The 13,639-nt window shown below is 39.8% G+C and overlaps 1 protein-coding gene across 1 annotated transcript in view; it reads left to right on the top strand.

The window, feature by feature from the left end:
- The window catches only part of LOC117257249 (voltage-dependent calcium channel subunit alpha-2/delta-3-like), a 44,375-nt gene that overhangs the window by 25,061 nt on the left and 5,675 nt on the right, over positions 1–13,639 (top strand). The window contains exons 15-32 of the mRNA XM_078168469.1: positions 1,297–1,430; positions 1,736–1,753; positions 4,776–4,847; positions 6,111–6,191; positions 6,290–6,364; positions 7,287–7,370; positions 8,509–8,580; positions 8,696–8,757; positions 8,857–8,924; positions 9,077–9,122; positions 9,237–9,334; positions 9,476–9,569; positions 12,015–12,110; positions 12,233–12,354; positions 12,977–13,054; positions 13,148–13,209; positions 13,301–13,345; positions 13,436–13,498. Coding sequence (XP_078024595.1) covers positions 1,297–1,430; positions 1,736–1,753; positions 4,776–4,847; positions 6,111–6,191; positions 6,290–6,364; positions 7,287–7,370; positions 8,509–8,580; positions 8,696–8,757; positions 8,857–8,924; positions 9,077–9,122; positions 9,237–9,334; positions 9,476–9,569; positions 12,015–12,110; positions 12,233–12,354; positions 12,977–13,054; positions 13,148–13,209; positions 13,301–13,345; positions 13,436–13,498 — 1,370 coding nt within the window. The remainder of the gene's footprint in view (positions 1–1,296; positions 1,431–1,735; positions 1,754–4,775; positions 4,848–6,110; positions 6,192–6,289; positions 6,365–7,286; positions 7,371–8,508; positions 8,581–8,695; positions 8,758–8,856; positions 8,925–9,076; positions 9,123–9,236; positions 9,335–9,475; positions 9,570–12,014; positions 12,111–12,232; positions 12,355–12,976; positions 13,055–13,147; positions 13,210–13,300; positions 13,346–13,435; positions 13,499–13,639) is intronic.

Raw genomic sequence — 13,639 nt, 5'->3', positions numbered from 1 at the left:
GTGAGGATTTTGTGTTTGTGTCTTGTTCTTGTTGTTTTCTGTTAGTGTATACTCTGTTAAGATACTCCATTATTCTGAACCTGCCACTTTCATAGGCATATCTCCTCCTCTCTTTTGACATTAGGCCTGACTTTCAGCTCATCTGTCATTTTTGTACTATTAACGAGATCGAGAACCTTACTACTGACGATATACCAGCTGATCTTTGGGGTTAGTGGAATGGGCAGGATTGTGATTGGTTTTTATGCTTTGTTTCTCATCATATATATGCGTTGTTAAGTTTGATACCTGTTTTGAATATACATTGTGTAAACATGTAAAAACTGAATACAAATATTTTTGATAAAAACATGTTTGGTGACACTATCCCAGCTGGAAATGCAGCGATGTCCATCTCCCTATGACAAAGTCAGCTCCTATACTATATAACTCTAGAAACCTTGATATGATAAGAATGAAATGTACAAATGCATCATATTTGTGGTTTGCAGAAACGTGAAATGTTAACATTTTCTCCTGGTGACTGAGCTGTGGACAGTATTTCTAAAATCCTAGCTGCTGCCCTGTTTGCTGATTGACATACTGGAAGATATGAATGCTGTGCCAGCTCATTTTAGGGTTAATGAGGCTTTTTCCTGTGGAAAAAGACCACTCCACCCAAGCGGTAGTATTGTTGGTCGCAAAAGCAACTGGATCACTTTCTGTTTCCTCAGAACCAAGGAAATAATCACACTAATATCTGAGTTTTAATCATAAATAACAGCGCACACACAGCAATAAACAAAAGTAGTAGTAAGGTGAATGGCAAAAACAGGAGAGGAAAAACACTGTCATCTTCTGATCAACCACAGCAGACGAAACTGAAACTAAACCTCATGTTGCCGACTCGTTATAACACGACAGCTGTGATGACATCACTTCGGCGAGACAAACTAAATTACTGTCAGAGCAAAGTAAATAAACATGTAATGCAATAGACAGGCAAACTTATTACACAATGTTGTGAGCTTAAACAGACACTGATGCTCTTTAGTAACTGGGGGTAGCTGCTGATAGCTATCAGATTGGCGCACTTCCTTTGTGTCATAAAAAAAGCCTTCAGTTTCCCAGGAGATCGTACCCGCCGGCAGACTGCATGGCATAGTGAAAGAGAGGCTTATAGGGAGCTGATCTAAATGCAAATGGTGTCATTATTCTGTTGTCATTACATCGTGCAATCAACATTTACCTCATGAAGATAAGTTAAAGCAAAATACTTGTGTCTTTCCACTTTAATATGTTTGCGTTTAATTGCAGGATACTTCAGTCAGATCTCCACCTTAGCAGATGTTCAGGAGAACGTGATGAGGTATCTTCACGTTATGAGCCGCCCGAAGGTCATCGATCACGAGCACGACACAGTGTGGACGGAAGCTTACGTGGACAGTGCTGTGAGTGAGGGTGAAGCAGAATCATGACCTGCTGTGATTGTACGTGCTTTGATTCCACATTTTGAGGCAGTAGTTTGTGTTAGATTGTGTTACTGTGCACCGTACAGTAAGTGTGCACATGTGTGGGTCTGCTTTCTCATCATTACTCTTCATGCCGCTGGAATGATTCATCATTATGAGCTTCATTAATCTGCATGGATCCCCCACCCCCCGTCGTACATCTGTGTCCACAAAGTCAGTGCACAATGTGAAGGCTTTAATTCACTGGACGATTCAATCTTTATGTGTCTCTTCTTTCATTGCAGCTTTCCCAGGCTCATAAGGTAAATATCCACATGTGATCTGGTCTGTATGTGCTCTCAGGTAGAATCATGTTCATATAAAAGCATCAACCAGATGGGAGGTAGTTCTGAACTAGCATCAGAGAGGGGATCATGGGCAGGGAATAAAAGGTTTCCACTGGGATGCAGCAAATTTGAGTCATTTTGTATAAACGACCTGAGGCAAAGCAAGTTTATTTATATAGCACATTTCTGCAACAGGGCAATTCAAAGTGCTTTACAGAGAGCAAAAGAAACACAAAAGACATTTAAACACAATTAAAAACAGTCATTAAAGAGCCAAGAGAGAAGAAAATAAAAGACAACCGAAAATAAAACAAGACAAGTATAAAATACAAGAATAAAAGTTACAGCGCAGTCGATGTAAGAAATTAATATTTAATAAAGGCAGTGACTCAGAAAAAAATGTCAGCATTGATATTCTAGTTTTAGTGGACCTGCATGAAAACTGAACGTTGCCTCTGTATGTTTAGTCTTGACTCTGGGGACACAAAGCAGACCTGTCCCACAAGACCAGAGAGGTCAAGATGCTCCATTGGAAATGTCATTTAGCTCTAAAACATTCAGTGTTTTGCAAACCAACAGTAGATTTTTGTGATCAATTCTCTGACAGACAGGAAGCCAGTGTAAGGACCTCACAACTGGAGTGATGTGATCCACTTTATTTAGTCTGAGTGAAGATTCGAGCAGCAGCGTTCTGAATCATCTGCAGCTGTCCAATCGATTTTTTTAGGGAGACCTGTGTAAACACTGTTAGAGTAGTGGAGTCTACTGAAGATGAATGCATGGACAAGTTTTTCCAAATCCTGCTGAGACACAAGTCATTTTATCCTTGATATATTCTTAAAGGTGCACCATGAAGGATTGTTGGTTACTGTTTGTAACACACTCTCAAGCGAAAATGAAAGTAAGAGCCAACCCTGTTTATCCTTTCTGTATTTTTATTTTTATTTTTGGGGGGTGCTCTGTCTCTTTGATGCCTGCTGCTTACGGTCAGGCACCTGGTGGCTACTTTTTTTTTTATGTTTATAAAACCCAGGCTTCACCTGAGCGCTGTGTGGACACATGCCCATAAACGTCCTGAACACAGAAAATAAGGCGAAAATAAGACAATACAGGAAGAGGTCAGAGTTACACTGACACTGGGTCATAAGTAATAATTCAGAGGGATTATTTCTGTTTGGGTCTATACATTGTTTCTTAGGTAAATCCTGCACATTTTATCTTTAAGGCGATAGTAGACTGACTTTGTAATTGTCTTAATGTGGCTGTTGAAATTCAAATCTGAGTCCATGACTACTCCAAGATCTCTGGCTTTGTCTTAAGTTTTGAACATTGCCAGTTGAAATTGAGCGCTGACTTTTCATTGTTCCTCCTTGACTCCAAAAACAGTTGCCTGAGTTTTTTCTTTGTTTAACTGAAGAAAATTCCTGCACATCCAATCATTTATTTGTTCAGTGCACATTGAGAGAGTATAAAAACTGATTATTGTCCCTATTTTTCAACATTATGCTTTAATATTTCCCAGGAAGTCTAAGTGAGGAGAGGCTCTCTCCTCTGAGGGACAGGAGCAATAGAAGAGCATTTATTGTACTTCTCTCCAATATGGAGACAATGAGCATGCACACACTGAAACACACACACACACACACACACACACACACAGAAGGGTTAGGAGATTGTCCTCTGGAGTGTGTGCTCTTGTATCTCAGCCTCAGACACACCATTCATCATTCTGTGGATCATTGCATTTTATCTCCTAAAGCCCATAATAAAACTGACATTGGAGGGGAGACCAAGACACGGAGAGGGAGAGAGAGAGAAGGGAGAGAGAGAAGGGAGAGGGAGGAGGGAGAGGGGGAAGGGGGGCTAGGTGTCCGTGGCTTTACCTGTGTGTGTGTGTGTGTGTGTGTGTGTGTGTGTGTGTGTGTGTGTGTGTAGACTGAAGCAGTCCAGTTTCAACTTCCATTGTGTGTTGTGATGAATTTAAGGACCCGCCATTCTTCATTTTGTCAAGTGAGATAGTACACACTGCAGTTCACAGCTCGTTTGCTTCATATGCATGCACATACACAAATGAACATCAAAACACACACACATACACACACACACACAGGGACATAGGCACCCTCAGCTGTGTCGACTCACGAGGTGAGGGAATAACAGACCTACTTTAACTGGGCTCATGTGCTTAATTATGTCAGCCTTCATCCTACTGAACCGACCTCGTCTTCTCCTTCGAGCCTCACATGAGACTCACATGGTCCAGGTTTGATGACAGAAGGGCTGCAACCAGGATGATTCTGCAGGAAATGATTTGGATGCTGTTTTTAATTAATTCTGTGTCTGATCTAGCGAGACCTTCTTTTGTCTTCTCCACAACTTAATGTTGTGGCCACCTTTGGCTCAGTTATTGTCAATCCTGAAGCTGTTCTTCCCCGCTGAATAACTCACGCTCCTCTCTTTCCTATCTGGGAATTTTAATTGAATTTCATGTCATTTAAGCTTCCTTTGCACTGGTAATTTGTTACTGTACTGGGGGGAAAAAAAAGGTTTTTCAGCCGGTAACATTTAAGCATTTCCATGGCAGCCATTCTACTTCTTTAAAATTTTACATGGTAAGTATGATTCTGCCAAATAGTGAAGTTTTATGTAGGAATAAAATTATTGTATTATTCTGCAGCAGTTGCAGTAGTAGTAGAAGGACACACATTTTTGGAGCCTCAGTTTGTCAGCTCAGGTTGAAAACATAAGCAGTGTAATATACAGTATGTGCAACTGCGCTGCTTATTGTTCAGACTGTGTGAGATGCACCGATTAAGAAATGCTGAGTAAACTTTCAGGCTCTGCAGGAATAATAACACAGTTTAAATGTGTTTCTTTCTCTGAGCAGTTTTTGCTTTTGACTGATGCTTACACACCTGATCAGAGAACTTGCTGACAGTCCTCTCAGTGGGATAAAATAGCAGCATTCAACAGTTATAAATTACTTTTTTTTTTTCAGTTGAATGAAAAAGCAGGCCCAAGTCTGATGACTACAGTCGCCATGCCTGTCTTCAGCACAAAGAATGAAACGGTGAGTGAGTGACAGTCACTGACTCACGTGATGGCAGAAATTAATTTTGTGCATTTACTCAAGCACTGTGCACTGTCAGTTTGTTTCTTCACTACATCTCATGTTTTACATTTCTACATTTATTTAGCAGCTATTCTTTACTGGTTACTTTTCAGATTAAGATTTTACGCAAAAGAAGATCATGATAAGCTTAATAAATTTAAGAATAAATGAAGGGCTCCCAACCTGTTTGGCTTGTGACTCCTTAGAAATAAATCCTGTTTGGACTTCTTGTCATATATGTCAGATGTAGATGAGTTGTTTGCAGCTCTACCAAAGTGACATTTGCTCTCCAAACTTCTCGTATACTATGCAGGAATTGTCAGCTGCTGTTTGTTAACAATATCGTCAGTGAAAGTAAAAGTGAAAGCCGACCCCAGATTTGTCCGCTTGGTGTTTTACCTCACTATATTTGCGTTTTTCCGATGCTCTGTCTGTGATTTTAATAGCTTCCTCTTGCATGTGTGCTGGTGATCATTGCCTCCTTATAAGGTACTGACCTCTGTGGTAGGAAACATTGCTGCATGTACTTCTGCAAAGATGTAAATGTGCAAAAATCTTTTCTACCAGTTTGCACTCATTAATGTCTCCAGCAGCTTGCCAAGATTTAGCCAGGCGGAGCAGTGGTTGTCCTGCACAATTAAGTCACAACCTCACCTGCACGCTGTGCCCAGGAACGTCATAAACACAGCAAAATAATAATAATAAGAATAAATAAAAATATTGGCAGACATCTTCAGATAGGGAGGGATTAGTTTTGTATTAGTCTGTACATTGTAGATCCATTATACAATCCTGCATAATGTACCTTTAAATAACTGTTTGAGGCCCAGAGAGATACAGTTATTTAATATTTCACAAAAGAAATCACAGGAAGGCCTTAGAAGGCCTTTGAAGGGGCCCGTCCCTTATGTTGAAACAAACTACGTAGCTGTATATAAAAACTAGCTACACATTGATCATCATATATAATAACATCAGTGACACGGTACATTTCTTTATGTAACAAGTACTTTATCTTTCAATAGTTCATGTACATTTTGCTGATAATACTTATGTTCTTTTACTTAAGTAGGACTTTGAATTCAGGACTTTTACTTATAATGCTGTATCTTTACATTGTGGTGTTGGTGTTTTTAATACAGTAGGATCTGAGCACTTCTTCCACCGTTATGCAGTTTCCATCTAAAGTTGTGTATGTGTGTTTTGAATCTCTTCATGCAGAAGAACCAGGGTATTCTGTTGGGGGTCGTAGGAACAGACATCCCTCTGCAGGAGCTGATGAAGCTCATCCCTAAACATATGGTACAATCAGCTGCTCACTAACTTTGAATAAGTGAATATATTAATATGCATTTTTTTTTCTAAATTTCTTCCTCGTGTGTCTCATCTTGTGTCTCCAGTTAGGAATCCATGGGTACGCATTTGCTATCACAAACAACGGCTACATCCTGACTCACCCGGACCTCAGGCCTTTGGTAACTCAGTTTCTTAACATTACTTTTACGCCAGAAGAGTCTGATAGCATTCCCTGACTTTACCCTGTTTTTCCTTTTTTTGTTTTGTCCATGCAATTGTGTACATAACGGAAATGATGAAGTGAAAGCCTCTGTTAATGAGGGCACACAGAGACAAATGTGATATCCTGTTAGGAGGCTAAATGGGCTCGTATAGTCTGTAATCCCCACCTTTTCCTTTGATGTATGCATGCAGGGATAAAGGCCACTCATAGGGCTGGCTGGCCTGAGATTTCCCAGAGGTAACTTAACACTCGCTGGCAGAGACCACAGCCACTCGCCCTGGGACTGCTGGTTCCTCAGGAGCTATGGCTGTGCTAGTGGATCTGTGTGTGCCAGTGTTAGTGCTATCCCTCTCTGTGCAACTGTGTGTGTGTGCTGGTCTGTGTTGGTTTTTTGTGAGTGTCTCTTCGTGGCTCAAACTGTGCTGTGGTTGTAGTCATTGACTTGTTGTTTCTTGTGGACCACACGACATACAGTAGCCGAGTTTGACATGTACAGTTTAATGCATCGATGTAGACTTGTTTGAGTGTGGGTTTCCTATCAATCATATTAATCATTTTTAATTTACCTGACAGTGTTAATTTCACAGACGATTTGTTAAATAATTACACAGCAAAACCTCCTTAACAAGGCTTGATAAATAAGAGCACACAGGAGTTCTCATGCTGACATTGAGACACAAAAGACAGATTACAGTGGAGCTTTTCAGAACAGAGAAGTTTCTTTGACATCAAACTCATAAATTTGAAAATTATGTGTCACATGCAGATTTCACATTTGGGTCAGGCTAGAGCAGCAGACATGTTTAAGCTGTGATTTCTCAAAATAAAACTACACAAAATGGAACATTAAACTGTGTATATTGTGTTCCTCTGTGCAGTATCAGGACGGTCAGAAGAGGAGGAAGCCCAACTACAGCAGCGTGGATCTCTCTGAGGTGGAGTGGGAAGACAAAGATGATGCTGTACGTGTTAATCTTCCTAAAAATCCAGTGTTATGGGAAAACAAAGTCATTCTTCAGTGTACAATATAAAACACTATATGTTGGTGTAGCTGCTAGCTTTGTCAGCATGGTGCATTTACAGCTATGGTCAACTGTCATCATGCTAATGTTATTTTTGTTACCAAAAACAGCCTTAAAATCATTAAAACAAAACTTTCCAGAAAAACGAATCATTTGACTCCTTAGAAGGTCTTTTAGTACAAACATACGTGGAACAAGACTTTTTTAAGCAATGAAAACATTACAATTAACTTTAATGAACATAGCGACAGGTAGTTAATGGCTACGCCTATCCTGAGGCTGAATCTGTGGTTACACCCAAGCAGCAACCGGGGCTGAAAAATGAAGCCAATATGGAAGTGCCAAAAACTGCGGTTCCTTGAATGGCTATTTGAGGCTGGCAAGATAGCGGTGGCTGAAATGCCTAATGTGAGGCTTCAAGATGGGAGTCCACAACCAATGGGTGATTTCACGGTGGCTATGTCCATTATTTAATAGTCTATGGTTACACCGTGGTTATGTTAACTTATGAACGTTTTGCTGTAGTGGCTTCTCAACAGACGATACTCACCTTTCTCTCAAAGTGGCCCCGGCCCATAATTATGCATAACTTCAAGCCTTTATAAAATTTTAATAAGTGCATTATATAAAAATTCACCCCTTGTACAGTCATCATGAATGTTGAAATTAGCTGTAGAGACCAAAACCAATTTTTGTTCCAGGCTGTAAACATGTTTATTTCTGCTGTGAAGTTGGACGTTATAACATGGAGGTCTATCGGGATTGACTCACTTTTGGAGCCAGCCTCAAGTGGCTGTTCAAGGAACTGCAGTTCTTGGCACTTCGGCATTAGCTTGCTGCTTGCATACACCATTGTATGAATGCAACTGACACTATGCCTTAATTTCACGATGTCAGTGGATTGCACGTTCATCAGCTTGTCCAGTAAATTATCTATTATTTCAAATTAACCCATTAAATAATCATTAAGGTACATCTCTGTTTTCAGTATTGCAGTAAAATGGCAGCCACGTACAGGCTGCTGTAACCCTGCCTCAACCTCTCTCCTCTATGTGTCTTTGTGTGCTTTATCTTTAAGCTACGCAATGCGATGGTGAACAGGAGGACAGGGACTTTCTCTATGGAGGTGAAGAAGACGGTGGATAGAGGGGTGAGGCTGCAGATAAAGATGTTTAGTGTCTCCCTATCAGATGAGGGTTGTTCTCTCTGTTGTCTCTCAACTCAAGGAGTAAATTTCATCTGCACTTCTTCTTCTGCTCTTTTAGAGGCGTGTCCTGAAGATGCACAATGACTATTACTACACTGACATCAAAGGAACACCATTCAGGTGGAAGAAAGGTTTCATTGCATTCCCTAAATGACTTTCTGTCAGTTTATGTCCCGGTTACACTTAAAGGTTGACTCTCTCCTCTGTTTGTGTCACCAGTGTCGGAGTGGCTCTCTCCAGAGGTCATGGAAAGTACTTCTTCAGAGGAAATGTATCAGTTGAAACTGGTATGTCACTTCAACTCTGTCATCTACTCTGTTAACAGAGGCCTGTAATACAGTGAGATGCGTGTCACTCTGACTTGCCTTTTTTGGAGGGCTTATTGTATCTGTCTACCCAGGCTGGCATTGCTGAAGCGTTACTGACTTGTGTTTTTCAGGGCTCCGTGATCTGGAACAGCCAGATGTCGCCCTGGCAGATGAATGGTAACACTGGGGTTATGGGAGCGGGCGTTCATGCGTTATGTAGGTTATCCCTCTGTGTTCATCGGGGATGCTGAGGCCTGTGATGTAACAGTTGTGGCTCTGTTTGGACCACAGGACTTACTGCAACACAGAGGAGCAGCATGAGCACCGTCACCTGACACAGATTCAAGCCATCAAGCTCTTCATGACGGGCCGCAGACAACACCTCAAATGTAAGAGACATCTGAGTCACACAATTTAGACAATACAGAGCCTGTTTTATCTTTGCTCAAGTTCTAATTATTATATGAAGTGTGAATACAATAAACAAAGGAAGTGGTGGTTACTATGAGATGGATGTTTGGGGTCTGCAGGTGACAGAGAGCTGATCCAGGAGGTGTTATTTGATGCTGTGGTCACTGCTCCACTGGAGGCCTACTGGACTGGACTGGCCCTCAACAAGTCAGAGTAAGAACATTTTGATACTGCTTCATATTCTCTTTTAAAGTCCACAGTTACAAATGTTAGTAATCCATTAATGAATGGTTTCTGTTAGGGTTTTCCGATTAGCCACCAGTAACTGTTTTTAAGCCATCTGCCGTTTGCAAGTGTTAGACAATAACCAATGATGTCACAGACACACCAGCCAAAGGGAGTTTTTTTTACAACCTGGCAACAATAAGTCAAACTTTATTCTCATTAATGGCTTATACATGATCTATATAAAGCATCATTAACCATCAAAAACCCTTTGTATGCCTCTTTAGAAAGAGGCACCCACATTTTTGTCACAGAAACTGTAAAACTATATCTCTTTACTGTATATTATAGGTTCATATCATAGGTTCATACTTTATAGTATATTATTTTAGTAATATTTGACCTTATCAGCATGAGTTGACCAAATCAAATACTTATCTTTCAAAGTTACACGTTTGTGCCATGGCGTATTAAGGTTGCTGTAGGTCAAAAAAAGAAAAAATATTATAATATTCTGATTTTAATCCCTCCGAATTTCTAAGATTTAAGTGGTAAAATTATGAGAAGAAACTCACTCATTTACTGCCAGAAAGTCAGGAAATGTACTGTAATACATGACTAAGGATAGACCGATACATCGGCCGGCCGATATATCGGACCGATATTTGAGTTTTTTACTTGCATCGGCATCGGCCGATACGCGCGAGGGTTCGCGGATTTATTTTTCCCTGGCACTTTTTTTCATTTGAAAGTATGTGGTTAAGTTGAACAAAGCTGTTGAATCCTACTGTGTACAGTAGTTATTGTTTTATTTATGCTTCAGCTTAAATATTTGTTTATTTTATAAAGATATTACTGGAAGATTTAAGAGCACTGAACTCTTTTTTTTATTTGAATGTATAATAATAATAATAATAATAATAATATTCTACCTGTTCTACCTCAACTTTCCATCTTGTTTTAGTATTTTTTACTGTTCAATAAATGTTTCTTATTTTAAACTTGAGACCTGTAATATTTGTTATCATTGTGTCATTTTTTTGATGTAAATTGAGGGAGCAAAAGCAGTATCGGCCCCAAATATCGGCTCAAGAAAATCGGCAGTCCATAATCGGTCATCGGCTAAGGGTGATGGAAAAAGATCGGTATCGGCATCGGCCCTAAAAAATCCATATCGGTCTATCCCTATACATGACAGCATCTACACAGGGATGACGTTGTGGTGGATGAATGGGTCAATCACAGGACTTTCACACAAGAAAGTGGGGTTTGTGTTCTGTGTGAGTGAACATTGGCTTATTATTTTTAGACTGAGTTGACACATCATTTTCAGATTTCAGGATGTACTGTAAAAAGGTGATTAATGCACACCGTTTTATGTTTGTATTTTCTTGAAAATTTTCCACTTTATTCTCAAATAATATCCAAGTTTTTATCTCCTAAATTTACAACATTAATCTCAGAAATTCAGAGTTTTTTTATCGGAATATTACCTGACTCCCCCAGCTCTGTATTTTTCTTTTCTTTTTTGTAGTCTTTGATATGAATTTTGTACTTAAAGGACTGTAACATTGGAAGATACACACTTTATTTGTTTAAATTAAACTGCTAGTCTTATAATAGCTGCAGCCGAATAATAGAATACAATTTTCCCTGCTGGTATGACCTTAAAAAGCAATCGCAACGATCAAAAACAGCTCCAACATGTTTGTTTTCATAGTGTTAATCACAAGGTTTAAACATTAGTTTTATTTCTGATCTTACAGGTGAAGATTTATTCATAATTATCTTGAAAACACATTAAGGTTTTGCAAACCTGAAAACGAGTCACACAGTCTGTCTGCTATCACATTTGAATTATTACTTAAGCTTTGCTATGTTCATTTGGTCAGACAGTGGATTTCATCATGTATTTTGAGCTTAGATATAAAATGGGAAGCAGAAAAACATGGACATGTGAGTGCTAGTTTAAGACAATCTTGAAAAAAAGGTGAACACATGTTGATGTGTGTCTGTCTCTAAAGTGTATGTTTGATGTTTATATGTCATGTAAGGCTTTGCAAGTAATGACTATTTTCATTCAAGATCAATCTATTGATTATTTTTTGTTGTTAATTCATTAATAATCTAGCTTCTAAAATGTAAAAGTTTGAGAAGAACTCTTTTAGAACTGTATTTTTACCATATATCTCCAAAATGAGAGATACATCAGCTGCGTCAAGAACTTTCCTCTGTTCACCATTCGGTTAAATCAGCAGCAGATATGAGTCACACTGCATAAATACATTTATAAATGTCCAACCTCATAAATTTAAAAGAAAAACCTAAATTACCTGTGGTGCTGTATGATTGTATGTAGACATCAGTCAGAGATGTTCAGGGGAAGGACTCAGAAATTTGGTGTGTTTTCACTGCTTTGCATTAAACCAACAGGAACTCAGACAAAGGAGTGGAGATTGCTTTCCTGGGTACACGCACCGGCCTGTCGAGGACTAACCTGTTTGTACCCGCCGATCAGCTCTCCAATCAGTGAGTCCCGCTGCTCAACGTCCCTCTAATCATTACTTACAGCACGAGGCGAGGCCGTGATTGTGCTTGATGAATCTAATCCTCCGCTCCTCGCCTCGCTTTCATTCCGTGTGCTTCCTCAGAGATTTCCTGACAGCGGAGGACAAGGAGGGTGTGTTTAATGCTGATCACTTCCCTCTGTGGTACAAGAGAGCCGCAGAGCAGGTCCCTGGCACATTTGTCTACTCCATCCCCTTCAGCACAGGTATGCAGATTAGAGATAATAGCTCAAGTGTGCAGTACAAAAAAGTTCCTTGATTCAGCACATAATCTGTCTGTGGCTGTTAAATAATCTGCATTTTATCTCATAGAAGTCCATCTTAATATACTTTAAATTATGGAGTGCAGCATTACCCAAATTACTTTTTGGAAATTCGTCTGGTTACTTTAGTCATTGAGCATCTTACCATCTTAATCAGTCTCTCTCTATGTCCCTCTTTCTGCTATGGATTGTGGTTTTTACTGGTTTCCACTGATAGGATGTGCAGCACAGCTCACCTCCCTCACAGCTTTTATGCAGTTAATGTGGCCCACGTTCTGTCTGCTAGCCCGAATTCAGCCTCGCTCTGCAGGACATTTACCACCTCTCCTCTGTTAATGGTGACTGCATCCACTCATAACCTGAAATGTCCCATCACAGCAGCCATTCCAGAATTATTAGACTCATCTGGCTGTAGAAAGAGCTCTGACTGGACATTACTGTAATGTAATGAACTTGTACTGTGGTTTCCTTTAAACCTGCCAGCTGGAGCTGCTGAGTGAAGGGCACCATCTAGTGAACAGAAGGTGTAATGTGAACAAGTTTACTCTCTGCTCTTCCTCTCTAGCTTTAGAAAATAAGAGTGTGGTTTTAGCCAGCACAGCGATTCAGCTTCTCGATGACAGAAAGTCTCCAATTGTCGCAGGTAACAACCTCTAAATCACTTTTATACCATTATTATCTCCATGTTAATACTTATTTTTGAATATTGAGCGGCCTCTTATGTGCTCGTGCTCAGCTGTGGGGATCCAGATGAAGCTGGAGTTCTTTCAGAGGAAGTTCTGGACTGCCTGCAGACAGGTGACTAAACAACTACTACTGCAGCATGTTGTACAATAAAATGACTCCCTGATCAGGTGTGAAGCTAAACTACTTGTGTTTTGTTGCTCAGTGTACGGCTCTGGATGGAAAATGTAGCATTAGCTGTGATAACGCAGTAAGTACAGTCACAAAACTCTAATTTTTAAAATTGAAAAAACATTCAGGTTGTTTTTTTAATATAACCTTTTTATTCTCCTTCTGACAGGACATTAACTGTTACCTCATCGACAACAACGGCTTCATTCTTGTCACAGAGGAGCAATCTCAGGTACTGTGTGCATGTTTACATCTATGAACAACACGTAAACACTCAAGTTGTCCTTAAAGGTCCAGTTTGTATGTTTTCTTTAGTGTTTAATTACCTTAAAATAAGAGTCATTGCCTTTTTGTTAACCGAGAATAAGCCATT

The sequence above is a fragment of the Epinephelus lanceolatus genome, chromosome 1 (assembly GCF_041903045.1).
Source record: "Epinephelus lanceolatus isolate andai-2023 chromosome 1, ASM4190304v1, whole genome shotgun sequence".
NCBI lineage: Eukaryota > Metazoa > Chordata > Actinopteri > Perciformes > Serranidae > Epinephelus > Epinephelus lanceolatus.
The sequence above is the reverse complement of the archived record's forward strand: the minus strand, read 5'-3'. Positions and strand labels throughout refer to the sequence as shown.